The sequence below is a fragment of the Triturus cristatus genome, chromosome 2_1 (genome assembly GCF_964204655.1).
Source record: "Triturus cristatus chromosome 2_1, aTriCri1.1, whole genome shotgun sequence".
Taxonomy (NCBI): Eukaryota; Metazoa; Chordata; class Amphibia; order Caudata; family Salamandridae; genus Triturus; species Triturus cristatus.
This window is the reverse complement of record NC_140581.1, coordinates 1,080,325,092-1,080,345,681: the sequence shown is the minus strand read 5'-3', so window position 1 is coordinate 1,080,345,681 and position 20,590 is coordinate 1,080,325,092. Positions and strand designations below refer to the sequence as shown.

At 43.5% G+C, this 20,590-nt stretch overlaps 1 protein-coding gene across 1 annotated transcript in view; it reads left to right on the top strand.

Moving 5' to 3' along the window:
• Positions 1-6,742: 6,742 nt before the first annotated feature.
• The window catches only part of LOC146866386 (proepiregulin-like), a 112,867-nt gene continuing 99,019 nt past the window's right edge, over positions 6,743-20,590 (top strand). Inside the window, exon 1 of the mRNA XM_085636283.1 lies at positions 6,743-7,275. Coding sequence (XP_085492409.1) covers positions 7,236-7,275 — 40 coding nt within the window. The 5' untranslated portion in view covers positions 6,743-7,235. The remainder of the gene's footprint in view (positions 7,276-20,590) is intronic.

Here is a 20,590-nt window from a genome sequence, read left to right as displayed (position 1 = left end):
AGCAGAGTCCAGCAGCAGGGGTCCAGGGCAGGTTCAGTTGAAATTGGTTGGCTTGGAATTAGGGGAAAAAGCCTCTTGAAGTTTGTTGTGTCCCTGTTGCACAAACATGAGGCCAGCCTTATGACCCTTGGAGTCCTTTAGCCTGAGTACAGGAAGGAGAGTGAGTCCAGTCTACAGAGCTCTTGTCACATCACAGACAGACGGTCCAGTCCTCTTTTTTCTTTCACATATCCAGAAATTATCTGAGGAGTGCAGTGTGAGTGCCTAATGTATGCCTGGCACCAGCCTACGAGGGAGGGAAACTCCTAGCCGACCTAAGAAATTGGGTCAAATTTCCCAAAGGTGTCCCTTTCCATTTTTGCAGCACTTCCTTTGTGCCCTAGAGCAAACAATCACTCAATGCCCCTCTATGCCCAAAACCAGTAGGGCAGAACCTTCCTTCCTCTGTGCAGAGTTCTGTGCCCAGCCTAGAGGTATGGCCAAGGAAACGAGCAACCCCTCCTCTGTGGTCACTCAAAACTTGTTCTGGGGGCAGCTCTTCTCCCACTAGGCTTGGTACATGACTGGGCAGTTGGGGAAAAGCAAGGGTGCAGGCCAGGAGTGATCTACATCTACCTGTGTCTTGGTAAGTCTCTAGTTAATTAGGTTCCTTGCCACAGCCCAGGCAATCAGCCTGCCAGAGCAACAGAACACCTCCCCACACCGAAGGCCTTTGTCTTAGCTCTGGGAGCAAGTTAAAACCACTTAAAAGGGGCTATTTAGCTCCTTGGTGACCGCTGGAAGCTCATGCAAATGGGCTTCAAGAGGCTTTAGGTGGGTAACAGGCAACTTTTTAAAAGTACCTGCTCTTAAATATTTATTACAAATCTGACTTTGGCAATTATTAGGTTTGTAATAAATATTTCGAGAAATGCAATATTGAACTCTGTAGCTGTTTCCTAGGTGGAGATAGCAATGTTAAATTAATATTAGATCCCAGTGCTTTCCTATGGAACCGCTTATCCTGCTATAGTGAAAATGTTTTTAGGGCCTATTCACTGTAAGGACATGTTAAACATTAAAGCTTTACATGTCCTACTTTTAAATACCATGGGCCCTGCCTTAATGAGCAGTAAGCCTTTATGAGCAGTAAGGCTTATGTAGGGGTGACTTATAAATATTGAAAAATAAGATTTTTAGCTTGTCAAAAGAGGACAGTGTGACTGGTCAAATTGGTAGTTTAAACCTGCACAGTCAACCTACTGGTGGCAGGCCTACAATCATGCTTGTATTGTCACTTCGGGGGATGCCACAATGAATACTTTAGCCCACTGGTGACATTTAACTTACGGGCCCTGGGTACACTGTGGGTACCATATACTAGTGATTTAGAGGTAATTTAAATAGGCAATTCAATGCTAAGCGAATTTCATCCTGTTGAAAGGGCTCTTTACCACTTGCTGACAGGGGTAAAGGCAGGGTCAGATTTGTAAGACGGGCCCTCAGGCAATGGCCGAGGGGCCGGTATCGAAGTTCCAGCTGTGGGCTGCTTTTTTGGCAGACTGGGGGGCCGATTTGGACTGTGTCTGGTGTGTTCAGATGTTGCCAGCGGCCTAGTGGGGCCCTGAGTGGCCTTTCTGGAAGCAGATGAGTATCCATAACCTCCCTTTTATCAACAGGCAGAGGTGTCACTCCCTTTCTCTCACTGGGCCGGCCATTTAATGTGTGCATACTGAGCTGGGTAGGGGGGCTGAGCAGAAGTGGCCTCACTTGTTTTCAGGTGTTTATAAAACTTCGCTGAAGTAGTGTTTTGAGGAAAGGCATATGCAAATGTGGGCCTGTTTTTTTAGCTTGCCCGGGACGATTTCTAATCCAAATCCAACCCTGGGTAAAGGCACAGAGTTCTATAACCAGCAAAAACTGTCAAGGCAAGATCTTAGTATATACCACGCAAATGATGGTCATGTGCAAGTTACAAGGCAGCATACACATACAAGCAATGTTTTAATGAGACTGTAAGGGGTGTTGCTGACCTAAACATTGGTGCAACAGATGTGCTTCAGCTGGCCAAGCTTCAGTCAGCTTTTTTTTATATAAGTGCTCAGTCAGATGTTTAGGCAGGAACACAAAATAAGAGTTCACAATGGCCACTGACGCTTTTGTGAATTATAGTTTCTAAATCTCTACCGTTTAATGTCATAAACCTGCAAGTGAAGATTTGAAAAATTGTAACCTGTCTCTAGTCACGTGTTTGCTGTGCTTTGCTTCCCGTTTTACAAGGCATGTTGAGTGCACTTCCTAAGCCCAGTGATTCAACGCAACCAAATCAAAACTGCAAATGGAAATAGAAATATATAGGCCAGTCAGGAAGAAGCGAGGCACCATACCTACAAATAACTATTGTCTTACAGTTATTTACCTTGTGAAAGTGTTCACATTAAACAACTTTAGTGATATGGGTCAATGTCCAAGGTAATACATAGATCGTGGTGGGTGGAGCTGGGCGTGTCTGGATAGCACTGCATAACTGTAATATAGGTATGAGTGTTACTGTCAAAAATAAGAGGATGAAAGCTATGTATTATATTGTGTATGGAAGTGATTTGTAGACAAGCTCTTTCAACCTGAACTGTTTTAGGCCATTAAGTGCAAAGAAATGAGCCAGAGCACAATACTTGCTGTATTTAGTATCATGTATTTTACAGTACTGTGACAAATACAGTTGAGTTGTTAACATTTTTTCCAAAGCTTCAGCGTAGGGGTTTCACTAGTGGACTCCAATATTCGGGAGGCAGCTTAACTATAGTGAAATTATGCAAGGGTGGACATGTTTGGCTCCAGATAAGGTCATGTATGAGGCACTCCAGGAACAGGGTTGGGCTAGCCAATAAGGCAATCAGGCAGTGTTTGATTGGCTTATCTGACAGATCAGTATGTTGGCCTTTTAATAGCAGTTTGCGGGCCTCTTTTTTGGACAGGTGGGACTTTTTTACAGCTGATTTTTATGATTTCTTCACAAACATTACCTACAGCAAACACGAGTGCAAGCCATGGAGGTCGTTTATTCATTGCCAGGGGTTGCTGCTGTGACCCCCTGGCATGTCCCTTGCGACCCGATGACACTGCCTGTACGACCCCTTGCATCAGCAGTGGCAAACTCAGTGGCAGAAACAGAAGTAGCTCGTCTTTGTGGACGTCAGTGGGGGCTTCATTCACCTCGTTCTTTTGTCAATTTTAGGTCTCGCCTGACCCAGCGCATGCGCTGGTCTGGCGAGACTTTTTGTGAGGGATCAAAAAAGTGCTACCAGGCCAGCCTAGAGCTACAGTGCATGTGCGCGGGCACGCGCGCGCCTCACTTTCGTGGCCCCACGGCCGCTTTTATGTTTTAACACGATCACTTTCACTTTCGCGGCCGCTTTGATGTTTGATCGCGATCATTCACTTTCGCGGCCGCACGGCCGCTTTGATGTTTGATCGTGATCGCGATCACTTTCACTTTCGTGGCCGCACGGCCGCTTTGATGCATAATTCAACCACTATCCAAGATACTAAAGATTTAGGCATGGCTAATGCCTGCTTGAATATGGAATTACATTTACATACTAGTGCCTAAATCAGATGCTTGAACATAATCTCTGTAAACTCTCATTTAGCATGTCTTGTCGCGAACTGCAACTCTTGCGCAGCCCGCCCCCAATTCCAACACTTCACACCAGCTACAATGTCATCATCCACCACAATAAAATCTCCTTCAAAACACTGATGCAGCAAATAGATAAGCACCAACTAGCTAATCTTTCAACAAAAATGTCTCACTCAGTCACCTAAAACTGTATTCTTCACACATCACACTAATCGAACCCACGATGTCCGCCTCTTCAAACCATGTGCATTATCCATCTCTATAGCACAGAAAGTCCAATGCCATAGGTTATGTCCGCATTGTATTACAGAGAGGAACACAGAATGACAACATGGTGTGAGTACGGGGCTTTAGGTCACTGTTGTACATTTCCAGTAACAGCCTTTCCTCGTATAACCTATTGTAATCTAGAACGCTGGAACAATTCAAGTGATTCAATGTTATGTTCTTCTGGTGAATTCAATAAAAGCAATGTATGCAAATAGGTGCTAAAAGGTGCGTACCAAAAAAGGATACGTGAAGATATCCGTTAAAAGTACACATTTAAAAAAAATGAACAACTGGTGGCTTCTCATTTAAAAGCATCACAAAAAGTGCAAAAATCTCCCTCTCTTCTACACTATTTATAACGTTAAGGGAGAGTGTAAAATAAATGGCAGCATATGCGTCGACTGTGCCTAAATTTGTGACATAATACAGCTGTTTGAGATAATCGGCAATTGTTTCCCTTACACACCTACTCACGTGACATCATTTTGTCTTTGCTTAAGAATGGACATTGACGCCCCACTGCCCCATCCCTACTTACATTGACATCCTAAGCCCCTTCCTGTTCACACGAACGCTCCGTTGTATATGCTACCGCATCCCCACTTCAGGTATACTGGTCTGGTTGCCATGCAATACTGTGGGAAATGTAGTTCAATTGTAAAGACGAAGTCGGTCATTCGCATAGGAGTGTAATTCCCACTGGACTACATCTCCTAGCAGATCAGTTCCGGGTCCTAGTCGGTACTAAAGAACAGCAGCCGGCTCCAACGATTATGTGTGCATTGCAGTAGACATAGTACTCCACTGCAAACAAGGCGCCATTTTGTAAAAAGAATCATCCGTCTCATGGTCACCCAAAAATATGTATATCGTTCAAAACTGTAGCTGACATTTAAAATATAAAAAACGTATACAAAGAAAACAGCTTACTTATAGAGGCCATCTATAGATTTAAAGATATGTTGTATAAAATAAAATGTTCTGCCATTCCACGACCCTCATGTATTAATTAAATATGCCAGATCTATTGCTTTATGGTGTCTCTTTAATATTAATTTATTTACTCAACACTCAGAGCTCATGCACGCCCAAGAAGACACTTGCTAAACGAGAAATACGAAGCAACCTAAATATGGCGTCCTTTTTAGGTCTCGCCTGACCCAGCGAATGCGCTGGTCTGGCGAGACTTATTGAGAGGGCTCCGAAAAAGTGCTACCAGGCCAGCCTAGAGCTACACTGCATGTGCGCGGGGGCACACGCCGCGCTTGCCGCAATTACTTTCACTTTCGCGGCTTTTCCATTCCCTGTCCCTATTTCTGTTATAATAGTCTTCTGGGTGCTTTGAACACCATAGGTCCATTCATCTCATCTTTACAGACATCTCAATAGGTGATAATTTTCTTGGACAAGACACCTTAGCAGTGCCTTTATTATTGTTGTGAGTCAGCCCAAAGGGAATCTTTTACTTTACATTAATTCAGTACATCAAATATTCAGGCAAACAGCTGTCCTGCAGTGTCACCGTCCTCTCCGTCAGCATAACATCAGGAAATCGAGAAAGGCCATAAACGAACCCGCACCAACCTCTCTATTCTACCATAATTTATAGTAAAATCAATATTAAATGTATCAAAGTTTGGGCATCCGAGTTCGCTGATTGGACAATCAGGGATCATGTTTTTGGTTTCTCACGAGAGTGTCTTTTGGGTTATGACCCTTGTCAGTTCCGGTTCACACAACAGTCTTTGTTCGGAATATTTGGCCGATGTCCCAGGCTGTCCTTGGAAGGTACATGTTCATCTGGGGTCAGGTCCAGGCCAAAGTTGCTAGCGGTGACGCATGCGCACTTCACCCAGAACCTTGAACAATGGAGCCGGTTTCATCGGGTACAGGAGTGAGCCATTTTGTGGCCACTCGAAATGGTCAACTTAAGCAAAGAAACACTAAACGTAATTAATACATAGAAATGACTAATTAAATGTTATTCCCTCGCTAATACCCATATGTGTGTGTATTTATCTAGCAAAAGCAACACTCAGTGCGGTTTATACTTACTAAGTAAAGCCCAAATCACAATTACATCACAAAAGCGACATATATCATGCAATATTCTAGTTGTCTATCATTAGTATGCGTACAGAATTTAGTTCACATATTAATTAAGCCATGCAGATGCAAATCCCACGTGTAATTCATATATTAGTAAGGTTGGTAAGTATTTTCCACATCACTCCAATCCGTTAGTTCGATTATAATTAATTAATTCATCTAATTAATAAAACAACATGCAAAATGGGGTGGGTATACAAAATGTTGCATATCCCGCTCCAGCAAGGTCACTTCCGGTACCCCTGGCATTTTCGTGAATTTATGTCCATTGTGCAAGCAGTCTTCAATACTTTACAAAATACCCATAGAGCGTGTCTTTAAAAGTTCATAACTGACTTGATTTGCAAATGTGGACCACATCCGGTTCACTAACCAGGGCAACTTTCATTTTAATGCGCGGGCCTATATCATACAAGTCCGACCCTGTCCTGATAGCGTGCTCAGCTACAGTAGAGCCGAGCTTTGGGTTATTATACCAAGTTTCAGGTAGGGAGACCTGGTGATACCACACTGGCGTTTCCCGCGGCGCCACCTGGGTGGGTTTGAAGCAGGTAAGGTATTGGAGCCGATACCATAAATCAGCTTTACGATGAAACTACCGCTCTGCTCCCACTCTCCCCTCGGGTGCCGTAGGCCTCGGCATGCCTGCTCCTGTGCCTGTGCGCCTCCTCTGGCAAGAGGAATGCGAGCGAAACTCCCCTGCTTGCATGCGGGCGGCGCTCTATCTGCTCTATAAAGGCAGGCTGCTACCGAGAGGACGATCGGAGCAGCCCCTCACGCGCCGAAGCCTCCGCACGAGCTCCCGCCGAGTTCACCTGCTCCTGCCTCCAAGTCACCGTTCTTTGAGGGGCTCCACATCAACTGCTCCCCCCGACGCCTTTCACGTGCCCTGCTGCCAGAGCTTACAGCGGGGCGGACGCCTGCAGAAACCACCAGAACACCTCAAGTTCACAAGTGGCTCAAATCTTCCAAGGGTCATCCCCCGCCCACTGCCCTCACGCGAGCTTTGCCTAGTAGTAACTCGCGCACAGTCCTGTGACAGCGTGACATTTTCTAGGTGATTGCAGCTACGGCCCTCGCCTACCAGTGTCAGCCCAGTCCCCTTGCGACTCTCCGCCCTGAATCTCACTCCCAGTGACAACAGGCGCGCACACACCCCACTGACAGCCCGGAGAGTACTGCAGAAGCAGCCCGCACCCTTGCTGCCTGTGAAGTAACTGTCAGCACCGCCAGGATGAAGTGCCGCCTGACTCACCCCGTCCTTCTTCTCGGCGGTAAGTGACGCTCGGCTCGTGCCCACCTAAGCTCCTGGAGCGAGGATTCGTATTGATCATTTCATGATGCCTGTTTTGCTTATAAGCCACTGATGAACTAGGTTGATGTGATTGGGGGATGTTTGCACATTACTGATCTCCCTCGCATCACATGGGGCCACTGTCCATTCCAATAAAACTATTATTTTACCAATAGTATGTTGACCAACACAGAGCTCGATGGCATGTTATTCTTGAGTAGCTTTTTAAAATTCTATATACAGGGGCTCCACCAGCAGTTTTACAGTTCTGAACACATTGCCATTTTTAATGGTCCTAGATTTATCGATATCGAAAGGATGAATAGCTGAGTTGGCCTTACTTGTGATCAAGACTGTGAGACTCACCTACAGATGCCAGCTTAAACGCTCACATTAGTTAGCTACTTTGCCTAACGTGCAGCTTGTGTTTTACTTCGATTAAAATTGAATGCGCACCCAGAATTAAGACAAACTTGACTACCTTGCTGACAGTAACTTTAATTGGGTAACTTGTCCTCAATATTCTGTCATGTTATCAATTCTTAACCGTTCCTACATTTAAATTGTTCGCGTTGTATACGAATGCAAATTCATAAGGTTGCAGAGACTAGGAACTTTTCTTGTAATGTCGCGGATAATTATTTATCTTCATACAAAACTTGTTGTCAGTGCGTGGCGTCTTTAAGGTCAAAATGAGGCTTGGGTGCAAGAAGGGTAATATCAGAGGGACCTAATAGCTTGTTGGTTTGTAAGCTTAAGTGTGCACCAATTAAATGTCATTCTAAACAGTGTCTCATTTAGAAGGTGTGCTTCAAGGCGTATTCCATAATGTAAACGAAAATGTTTTCTGAATTAAAGTGGTGCAACCTTTATTTTATAAATGAATTATTTTCAAAATTATGAGGCGAATCTGTTTGCTCAGGGGCTGAGGCTGTGGCACACTGTGTAATAGACAGAGGACACCAAACAGTTATACATTTAACATGGCAAAGGTGTTGTCGCAAATTTGTAACTTTGACTTTTTAGCTGAAATCCCAAGCAATATCCTGAGGATCACAATTAAAACTGGAGACCTGGGGCAGATTTACAAGCCCCCTGCGCCATCAGTACATCACTTTTTGTGACGCACTGGCAGCGCATTTATCTGCCCAATATTTACAAGGACAGGAAAAGCCACCCTGCGTGGCTTTTCCTGTCCTTGTAAATATGGCACCTTTACACGCAGTACTTTGCGTGAAAGGGGCGTTCCATGAATGTTGCTGTGGGTGTTCCCACACAACACACATGGAACGAGACATATTTCCAGATTTATGAGAAATCGTAAATTTGGAAATGCGTCTGAATGCCAAGCCACCCTAGGGGTGGCGTAGCGAGGCGCAACGAGGAGAAATGTTTTCATCTCTCCTCGGTTTTTTTCCTCTTTCAATGCATGCTGCATTCTACAGCACACATTGAAAGAGGAAAATGCCAGAAGTGATTGTTTTTGTGCAGGAAGGTGCCTCTACCTGCACAAAAACAATGCCCCCACGACGCAGGCATCCTTGCACCATGGTGCAAGGGTGCCTGCGCCAGCGCATGACTGCAGTTTGTGAGACAACGCAGTGGGAAGCACAGAGATGCGACATTGTTGTAAATATGTTGCATCCCTGTGCTTTGAAAGTGACTCAGTGCAGCGCAGCTAAAGGGCTTGCAGAACGCACTGAGTCACTTTCATTGTAAATCTGTCCCCTGGTTCCTTCTTTATATATGTAGGATAGTTTCTGGGTTTTCATTTAGATGCCTTCGGTGTAGGACTCTAAACTGGGATTCTTGCGTCAAAGGGTTCTGATTCACAAAGACAAATTTACATGGGCAGATTTACTCACATGTAGATCAACTACTACACTCAGGTGTAACGCTCTACTTTTTAGCTATTTAGCATTTCCAAATGGAGATACACTCGTAGGTGTAGATTTACATGTATCCACCCCTCCAATGAGGGGGTGGAGTCACTTAAGACTGAATGGAGAAAAAAGTTACTATTAGTAACTTTCTCGTGTTGGTTGAAATCTCTGCCACTGGGGTAAAGATCTCCCTATGGGAAGGATAGGGACATTTAATAAAGTTTTCTAGGGTAAAATATTTATGCAAAATACATTTAAAACATAAAAATTTCAGCATATAAATTCTTGTAAATACATGATAAATAATGATATCATTTGAATACATTAATATAATTTCTAAATATTATTTTCTAAATAATATTTTGATTACCCATCTCATTAACATTTCTATTTTCGTTTAATATGTGGTAAACTTAATTACAAGTTTTGGAGGTATACTTTTTACATATTTTTAAATATATTAAGAAGTATTTTTTTTTTTAAATAAGTGATGGTAGAAAATGTACCTCCCCGAAGGGTCACCCAAAACTCTTTGCCTTCCTCCTCCTCTTTTTCTGACCTTGTTTTTGTTGGCTTTAGGACTCTGGGTAATTTACCATTGCTAACCAGTGGTAAAGTGCATGTGCTCTCTCCCTAAAATGTGGTAGCATTGGTGTCTACACGTTTGGCAAATTTAACTTACTTGAAAGATCCTTGTAAAGTGGTATACCATATACCCAGGGCCTGAAAATTAAATGCTACTAGTGGGCCTGCAGAACTGATTGTGCCACTCACTCAAATAGCCCTGGAAACATGTCTCAGGCCTGCCACTGCAGAGCCCGTGTGTGCAGTTTCACTTCCACTTCGACTTGGTATTTTAAACCCTTTGCCAAGTCTTAAACTTCCCTTTTATTACACTTAAGTCACCCCTAAAGTAGGCCCTATGTAGCCCATACTGCAAATGGCCGTGAAAGTAAAAGGCAGTATACATACTTTTAAGTTTTGCATGCCCTGGTAGTGACAAGCACCCAAATTCGTTTTTACTGCTGTGAGGTCTACCCCTCTCATAGGTAAACATTGGGAATTCCTTAATAAACCTTTAACCCCTTCAGTGCCCGCCCCTTTCCCCGCCCTGTGCCGGCCGTTTCATTAGCGGGCGGGGTTTGTGACGAGCTGGTCTCGTCATGGGCACAGCGCAACCGCGGCCCATGACGAGACCAGCTCGTCACGGGCATTGAAGAGGTTAAGATGTAATTCCTGATTAGAAAGGAGTAGCTGCATCATGTTTTATATCTTTGGAATTGTAATGATAAATCCTCTTTACCTGTAAAGTTGAATTTAACATTACTAGTTTAGAAATCACACTTTTAGCGGGCATTTCTCTGCTCTTACTGCTATGTGTGCCAGTAGCCTATCTCCAATACACGTCCGGGGAAGGTGACAGCTTCCTTTTGTGCATTCCCTCCAGACAGCCACAAACACAGGAAGGTTAGGTGTGTCTCAGCACTTATCTGTATTCTGATGGCTATTACTGGGCATGAAGGGGGTGAGGAGCTGACACTTGAAACTGTATAGGTAGTGTCCTATCTCCACACCAAGGGCTGATTACACCCTACTGATAGTCTCCAGCTAGGGCTGGGAAGAAAGGACCTGGGTGCAGTACAAAGACCCTTCTTTGAAGTCACCCCCACTTCAAAAACTCAACTGGGTGTAAGTACATAGACTCTGACCTTACCAAGACAGTACATTGCTGGACTTTTGAAGAACCCTGCTGTGCTGCTACAAGGACTGCCACTCTGTTGGACTGCTGCACTGGAAACATTGCTTTTCTGCTCTGCTCTGATGTGCTGCCTGTTAGCAGCTGCTTGCTACCCTCTGCCTTGCTGAGGAAAAGGATTGGACCCGTCTCACTTGAACTCAGAGTGACTCAGAGGGCTTGCTGGCTTGCCCCTGTTCTGACGTCTCAGGGCCATTAAAGACTTGTTCCAACCATGCAACAGCATCTGGACTCTGCCCTCCGTGAGTACTGCCTTGCCAAGTGGTAGCAATCCAGTTCTTGGACTCTTAGAAGTGCTTGTTTTTGTGCTGACCCAGCATAATCCATGTACTGATGACTTTGTGCCAATCGGAACCAACACATCGCTCTTTGATGCCAATGCAGCTGCTGCCCGACGACATCGCTTCAAGAGATTGCATGGCTCCACGGTGACGGACTGGTTGGTTATATGACAATGCATCACCTGCATCGCAATGAGTTCATTGAGGAGGCTTCACTGACTGCGCGGATCAGAACCAACACATCGCCTATATCCACGGGATCGATGACAACTCAACGCCTCTTCTGCTCCTTGCACAAATAGTTTATACATTGCATCTTTAGATAAGCCTGACTGCTCTGTGCCAAACTACCAGAGGGTGAGCACAGGTTATCTTTTAGTGTGTCTCTAGCTTACCCCGACTAGAGTGATGGTTCCTGCGTGGACAGGGTGAATACCTCTGCCAACCAGAAATCCAATTTCTAACAAGTGCATTCAATTAGAAATAATTAATTATACTTATTTTATATCACTAAAGTGTGCATAGACACACACATACACACAACAATCCAATTTAGAACTTATTCAATTAACTTAAAATTAATTCCTATGAGGTATTACTTCAAATGCCTGAGTTACATGCATTTCTATGTTAGTGTGCTGCAATATCAGTGGTTTGCCATGTGTGGTGTTTGACCTTCAGCAAGGCTGGGCTGAAGTACACTGAAGCTTGTTTTGACATGATTATGGCTTAACAGTAGCGTTAGAAGTGTCTTTTGTGAGTTGCAGTGGTCTTACTCTTAGGTGGGTGGGTGTTTTGTGTCGTAAAACTACTCCTTAATTTCCCCATAAAACCCACCCATTTTTGAGTAATTAATAAGCCTGGGCGAAGCACTACGCTACGCTCGCGTAGTTTGCGAAGTTCGCGCTACTTCGCACTACGCGAACTGCACGTAGCACAGTGCGAACACGCGTAGCGTAGTGTTGCGTAGTGCTGCGGTCATTTTTTGCTTGCTCGCGGTCCTCAACGTCAAGATGGCGACCGCGAGCAAGCAAAATGACATCCCGGCGAGACTTTTTCCTTGTTCGCGATCAGCAACTTCAAGTTGGCGATCGCGAGCATGGAAAATAAACCTCCCGGCGAGATTCCCAACGCGAGGAGGTCAGGTTTCTCATTGCGAGTGGTCGCGTATGCTCGCGACCGCTCGCGATGAGAAACTACTAGTTCGCGTTGAGAAAGCTGAAGCTCGAGTAAAAATCTACTCGAGCAGCAGAAAACTACAGCTCGCACTGTGCAAGATGCTATTTTCAATGATTGCACAGTGCCGGTTGCTTGTCCGCACTGTGCAATCATTGAAAACGACATCTGGCACAGTGCGAACAAGGTACTACGCAGTTCGCGAAGTGCTACGCGTAGCTCGCGTAGTGCGAACTTCACTTTGCGAAGCTTCGCGAAGTGCTACTTCGCGAACTACGCCCAGGCCTAGTAATTATTCCCCATTCTCTTACCAGTTGCTCTGATCCCTCACAGATTACTACAAAATAGTATACTTACATATGCATTGTTGCAAATTGGGTTACTGGTTGAGGTGGGTGATACCCTATTCAAGTAGCAAACACAGTTTCTGTCAGGGTGCAGTCACAAGGAAATCCCAAATTAGCCTATCCTAAACCCTCTGGTAGTTTGCCACACAAGCAGTCAGGCTTAACTTAGAGTGAATGTGTAAAGTATTTATGCAGCACTTCAATCAGTAATAAAGTGAAAACACAACACAAGAAAAATTCCCCAATTTAGTAAAACCGGATAAAATGTAATACATTATTTGACACCAAAACAACCAAATGCCAGTCAATGAACCTGGAGATATACAATTTCATAATGTAAGTGAAAATAGTGCTTGGAAGCTCAAAGTGACTACAGTGGTTATCTCCTCGCGCTGGACTGGGTCAAAGTCACAAGTTCATGCCGACCTCAATGTCGCATGGGCCAGATACAGGGAGCAAGTTAGGACTGCTGAAAAATTCAGGTTGCAGAGTGATGTGAATTCTGTGTCAAAGATGCGTCACACAGTGGCTGTTCTGAGGAGGTGCGAGGCTGCAATCCTGTGTAGCCATTGAGGATGCTGTTGACGAGGGGCTTGTAATGTAAAGTCCTGGGATAAGGATGTGTTGCACACTGTTGGGCTGCGATGTGAAGTCATGTGTTGTTGTTGTGGATAACATCAACGAGGGGCTTGCGTTGCGAAGGCCTGCATCAATGGTGCATTGTGTAGAGGAAGTTCAGATGAGACTGTGGTCACAATACAAAGTCAGGTGTCTGGAATGTGTGACAATATGGTGGTTCCAAAGCGGCTGTGAGGAGATGCGTAGCGCTGTGTTGGTTCTACCCACAGGACAAATGCTGGGCTGGCAAAGCACCTTCAGGCCCACCTCCAAGGGTCCAGGGCTGGTGTGGAACCACTTGGGGGGGCAGGACTCACAACAGACAGAGTCCAGGTTCTCGGTCAAAACTGGTTGGGGCCTTGTCTGAGGCTCTTATCAGGAGGCCAGCAAACTAGCCCTTGAAGACACTCTTGTGGTACTGGGTTCAAGATGCAGGTCCAATCCTTTCACTCAGGCAGCAGGGCAGCAGAGTAACAGTCCTTCTCACAGAGCAGCACAGCAGTCCTTCTGAGTCTTCCACAGGTCCAGAGGTGTACTGAAGAATTAAGGTCTGATGGTCTAATATTTATACCTGGTGCCAGCTTTGAAGTAGAAGAAGGCTTCCACCTCCAGAAGTGTCTGGAATTTCCTGCCTCCCTGCTCTGCCCGAGCTTGTCTGGGCTCCCAAAAGAATAGTATCAAAGCCTTTGTAAGTGCACCCAGGCAGGGCCTTTGTTATGTGCAATGTAGTAGATGACAGCTGCTTTTCCTCATCAAGTCAGAGATGGCCTATCCTGCCAAAACGTATTGTCCTTAGTCTCACTTTCTGGGAGCAATACACAATGACTAACTGTCAGCTACACCTAGTCATGTGCCCCAGGGTACAAACTGCGGGCACCAAATAGCTAGGACAAAGTAATGCCAACTTTCTGAATGTGGCATTTACAGATTTGTGACTTAAAATCCGTCTTTATCATTAGAGAGGGTTTAAAATCACAATTCCATAGACATCAAAATCGACATCCCTACCAGCTCTCAATTGAAAGTTATCATGTATTTACTGTAATAAATGTTATCCTGTGGGAGAAGAAGACCTTCCAATAGAGAAAAACAAATGTAGAAGTTTACTTTCCGGACATTTAAAAGTTAAAAGTACCCGTTTAACTTTTTAAATGCATTGCTCCCTGCCCTATGGACTACTTAGGGCCTACCCTTTGGGGTGACATATGTGTATTAAAAAGGAAGGTTTAGGCCTGGCAAAAGGTTGATTTTGCCGGGTCAAAATGTCAGTTTGAAACTGCTCATACAGGCTTAAATTGCAATCCTGAGACATGTTGAAAGGTTATTCAAGTAGGTGGCACAATAAGTGCTGCAGGCCCACTAGTAGCATTTAATTTACAGTTCCTGGGTACATGTAGTACCACTTTACCAGGGACTTATGAGTAAATTAAATTTATGAATTGGGTGTAATCCAATTTTACCATGTTTAGAGAAGTAAAGTGGAAAGTGCACAGAGCCCGAAGGCCAAAGAAAATGAGATCACCATGAAAATTAAGTAGTAAAGCAAAAAGACTGAGGGAAAACCACCCTTAGGCTGTCAGGTCCAACATGCGTCCACCCAGAAAAGATGGGAGAGGTGAGGTGGAGCTCTCCATCTCTAGGTTTGTGAATTTAATTTTATTGGTAAGTACGTAGTGCTACTGTAGTACTACTTTATGCACAAGAAAGTTAAGCCTGTGACTCCGGCTCTTGGTCATTATCTCTGAGACAGTCAGCCCACAAAAAATGCCCCGTCAACAAATTTTGCAAGGGTGGAATCATTTTGCATTGCCAATGAATCTGTGTTATAATAACTTACTTTTTATGTAGCCTTTCACAGAACATTTACGACATTTATAGGTTCTCCAAATAACATATTACATATTACTATTATCCAATTTTGTGTTACTTAATTTCCCAATGTCAGAAGGCTGCAAGTGCAAGTAGACACTGCAGGGATTTCAGTACATGACCAGCAGTTGATCGCATGTGGGTGGCAAGCATTCAGCTCGCTGAACCATTTTGCCAGCTGTCTTTATATGTATTTGTGTGTTCTTCCTTATATATGTGTGTACCTCAAAATAATAATTTACCAATAATTCATTATGAATTCATAATGAATCCATTATGAATCATTTAATTGATTATTAATTATATACATTGTGTAAATATTATATTTTTAAGTCCTATATTAGGTGTGGGTTGTAGGGGTACAAGGTGGGAAGGTAATTAAGTAATAATTGATTAATTATTAAATATTAAGCTATTATGAATTATTTAATTGAATATTAATTATGTGTATGTTGTAGTAATTATATTTTTAAATTATATATTGGGTGCAGGCAGTTGTGTGTGTTGGGGCATAGAGTGGAAAGTTAAGTAATAAATAATTAATAATTATTTATTCATTTATTAATATTGATTCCATTGTTAGATTTATTTATTTTACTTATATTTTAAGTATGGGGTGCTAGGTTGTGGAAGTATATTGGGAGAACTTAATTAAAGTATACATTATTTTTAAAAATGTATTCATACTTATTTATTACATGTTTTAATGTAAAGTGGAGAAGTGTGGCTCAATGATTAGAGCGGCAGACCCTGATGCAGAGGTCTAGTTCGGGACCAGGGTTCAATTCCCCGCCTCGGTGGGTCTTGGGCTCAATAATTCCACGGACCTGATAATTCTCGCCTCGGTGCCATTCTAATCATGGAGTCCAACTCTGGGCAATAGCTTGCTTAATCTCCACAACGGCCCCCACAACGCTAAGGATGCCTGGCCTTCACCTTGGGGGTGCCCAGGAGTGGACGCCTCACAGGGAAAAGCCAGGATGGGTTCCACAGCGGTATTCGTACAAGCGCCGAGAGACCTCCGGATAGTCGTGCGCTATACAAGTATCCATACATTTACATTTACATTTAATAAATAATCATGTAACTTGTTTAATTGTTTTTTATTTTTATATATATAATTTTCCTAATAAGAGTTTTATATTTCTGAATAACTCATAGGGTTATTAAAATATGTTACGTGTTTCAAGTGAAGTACTTTCCCTGTTGCTGCCAGACTGGAGTGGGAATAGTAAATATCATCCCTCTGGAGTGCAACACTTTTCCTACTGTTGTACAGACTGGAGTGGGAATAGTAAACATAACCCCTTTGAATTCCAACACTTTCCCTACTGCTGCATAGACTGGAGTGGGAATAGTACATTTTTCCACCCTGAAGTCCTACGCTTTTCCAACTGTTGCACAGAAGGGAGTGGGAATAGTAAATATTACCCCTCTGGAGTCCAACACTTTCCTGACTATTGCACAGAGTGAAGTGGGAATAGTAAATGTATCCCTGCCAAATTCCAACGCTTTCCCTACTGTTGCACAAACTGGAGTGGAAGTAATAACATTAACACCTTCGAATTCCAATGCTTTCACTACTGTTGTATAGACTGGAGTGGGAATAGTAAATGTAACCCCTCCTAAGTCCATGATTTCCCTACTGTAGAGCAGACTGGAGTGGGAATAGTAAATGTTACCCCTCCTAAGTCAACTCTGTTCCTACTGTTGCACAGACTGGAGTGGAAATCGTAAATGCTTTCCCTCTCGATTCCAATGCTTTCCCTACTGTTACACAGACTGGAGTGAGAATAGTAAATTGAACCCATCGAAAGTCTAATGCTATCCCTACTGCTGCACAGACAGGAGTGGGAATAGCAAATTTTACTCCTCAGAAGTTCAACCCTTTCCCTAATGTTACTCAGACTCAGGTGGGAATAATGAATTCAACCCCTCCAAAGTCCAACGTTTTCCCTACTGCTGCCGAGATTGTAGTGGCTATAGTACGCGTCTGGAAATAATTAAGAACTGCTGCCTTTTTAACTAATAAAAGCAAACGTGTCTCCAGAGTTGGGCATCAGCTTTTTCTTTTGGTGCTGGTGCTACAGCAGGATGCTCTGATCCTATGCTGTTGTCGAAGCCGCCCTGTCAGGGTTGGGGGCCCCCAATTCGGAGAAAGCTGTATTGGATTTCAATGTGGGGGCATGACCTGCTCAGCTCTCCTGATGACAGCAAAGGGATTAACCTATTACAGAGTTCATCTTTAAAGCGAGCAAGGGATGCTAGAGGAGTATTGGAGCTCCTCGGGATGACCCTGGAGGTGCATGCTTTTAAAACTTACCATTGGTGTGCAGTGTAAAGAGCAGACACTTTGGAAGTAAGTGGATTCTAACTGATAACTGCAACGCAGAGAGATGTGATTGGCTGGTGGGCCTGATCCACTTCTCATCAGGCTCTGGGGCAATGGTCGGTGAACATTGGATAAAGTTTTCCAACTGGAGGGAATTACAGTCAGTTTGCCTAGCCCTGTGTGATTTTACGCTTCTTCTTCAGAACAGAGCAGTTGTTGTCAGGTCTGTCAACACAGCAAAGTAATATTTCAACAAGCAAAGGAACACATATGTCTCCTCGACTCAGATTACAGATCAGAGATTCGACTGGACACAAGACAATGGATCTTCAATAACAGTGGTGTATATCCAGCACACAGTAAATGTGGTGGCAAACAGTAGAGTTGAGAGATCCCGCCATCAAACAATGCTTGTCTCAGTATTTACATGTTACACCAGTTGTGGTCGACTTGTTTGCCACTCAAAGAATTCGCTGATTCCATTGTTTTGTTCAAGAACAGAAGAGGATGGAGCTTGGTATCTGGATGCACAGTCATGCTGCTCACAGAAAGCCTTCTATTTGCCTTCCCCCATTCCCTCTTCTTCTGAGATTCTTGGTTACGAAAAGTAGAGCGGAGATGATTCTTGTGGCTCCAGCCTCGCCACATTCCATGATCTCTAGAACAGTGACATTGAAAACCGACAGGGAATAGCTCCTTTTGATCCATCCATTCCCCTTCACCTTTAACTTGCTTCAGATTCACCTTCTCAGGAAATAGAAGCTAATTTCTTGGAGGTTGAAAGGAAAGGGTTGCTTCCCAGGGGTTTATCAGAGAGATTAGCGATCTCCATCTAGACCTTTAGGAGAAGATCCACTTTGTCTTCCCACAAGAAGCATTGGTCTACATGTTCCATATTATGTTCTACAAGGCAGCTAGCAACCCTGCTCCCTTGTACTCAAACATCATGCACCTGGCATAAAATTCAAACTGATCAAATTAATCAGCTTTTAATTGGTATCACAGCCTGAGCGGTCAGGGGACTTGACCAATTAACTTTAAATTGTTCCAATTGACTGAGCTCTGCATTAAATTCTCTTGCACTTGTTAAGTCATCCATGCATCATAGAAGTAAACTATTGGTACCGTGGTTTATGGACAACCTAAGGATTCAGAAACAATGTTGCAGAAGACAGGAACGAAAACGGAGAAAGTATTATAACAATTTGGAGAAAAATAAATACAAGCAATGCATTGCAGACTATCAGATCTTTCTTGAGAAAGGAAAATCCTAATACCTTACTCAAAAAACTGAATCATCAACAAATCTTTAAAATAACTGTTTTAGACAGTCACTAAATTTACTAATGTCTCCAGTAATAACCTAGCAGGGAGTTGCCAACCCTTCTGCAATACCATTGTACATTGTTTTCAAAATAAAGTTGAACAGGTCCATTATAGGTTTTCCTTAAATAAGGCAACTAATCTAGAGGAAAGCAGGTTTTCCCCTATATGCTTAGATAATGATACTTTTAATGAATTCACTTCCTTCATCGTTGGGCAGGTAAAATTGCAAATCAAATTCACAAAATCGAGCTCCCCACTTGATTCCTGTCCTCCGTCAGTTGTATAACGAGGGCCTGAGATCCTTGCAATTCATCTTACCGGAATCATTAATGAAATATTCAAGTCAGGTTACTTCCCTAAACAGTGGAAAATAGCTTTGGTGCTCCTACTGATAAGAAAAATCGAATCCCAGTCCTATGGACCCAAATAGTTATCGTCCAATTTGTGGAGAGGTATATGAGTCAACAACCTGCCTCCTTGATACAGTACAGTCATCTCCTAGATTTTACCAAGTTCAGATTCAGGATCGATCATAGCACCGAAACTGCCCTGATTGTGGAGATAGAGGAGATAAAAGCAGCCCTTGACAATGGTGGGAGAGCAGCCTTTCTCTTTTTGGATCTATTGGCAGCATTCGATTCAGTCAATCATGATTTGTTGATTGACCATCTCCATAACATCAGGATCAAGGGGGCCAAGCTAACCCTTTCAAGATCTTTTCTCTCCTGGCGAAAACAATCTGTGGCATTAGAGGTGTTCATATCAGAACCCTTTTTCATTGCCCTACAGGGTCCCTCTGGGGTTCACGCTGAGTCCAACGTTATTTAACGTTTATGTTACCTCTCTCGCCAGTTTGATTAGATCATTTGTGTTTTCCTTGACATCATACGCCGACAACACCAAGATTGTCATCTGTCTCTCTAGTAATGACAACAGCACTGGAAACAGATTCCTCAATTGCATGCAGGCAGTGAGTGACTGGGTGAATAGCAATTGCTTAAAGTTAAAATCTGGGAAGGCACAGGTTCTCCTGTTTGGCAATAAGGTCTCTTTTTGCTCCCCGTCCTGATGGCCTCAAGAGCTAGGAACAATCCTGACTTGAGTTAGGAAGGTAAGAAAGCCGGGAGTTAAAGTTGACAGCAAGCTTGCCTATGGTGATCAAGTCATGGCTATCATCTCCTCTTCCTTTTTACACACTAAGGATAATAAAAACAAATCTCTCCATGCATTCCACTTGACTTACAGAAAATGGTTGTGATAGCCTTAGTCCTATTCAAAATAGACTAGGTAATGGTCACTACCTAAATATGTAACAGCAATTTATAAATAAGCTCCAAACACTGCAGCATGCTGCAGCATGCATGCTGTTAAGGATTCTTATATTTTAATCTGTTTCTCAAGCCATAAGGAAGCTACAATGGCTACCTCCCAAGCAGCGTATCACTTTAAAAGCCCTGTTCATTGCCTACAGAGCACTTCACAACATGTGCACACACTATCTGAAACAAAGGAGAAGACAAGGAAACCCTAGAAGTCGGACGGGACCAAGGGTAGACATCTATTTTAAGAAACTATGGTCCCATTCACAAAAATGTATAAAGTATCACAATTAATACAATGAGAAATTGGAGTTATACACCTTTTCTCAACGCTCGGCCAGCAGTGACAGCCCCTTGCTACCGCCGCATCTTTTCCTGGGTTCCCCAT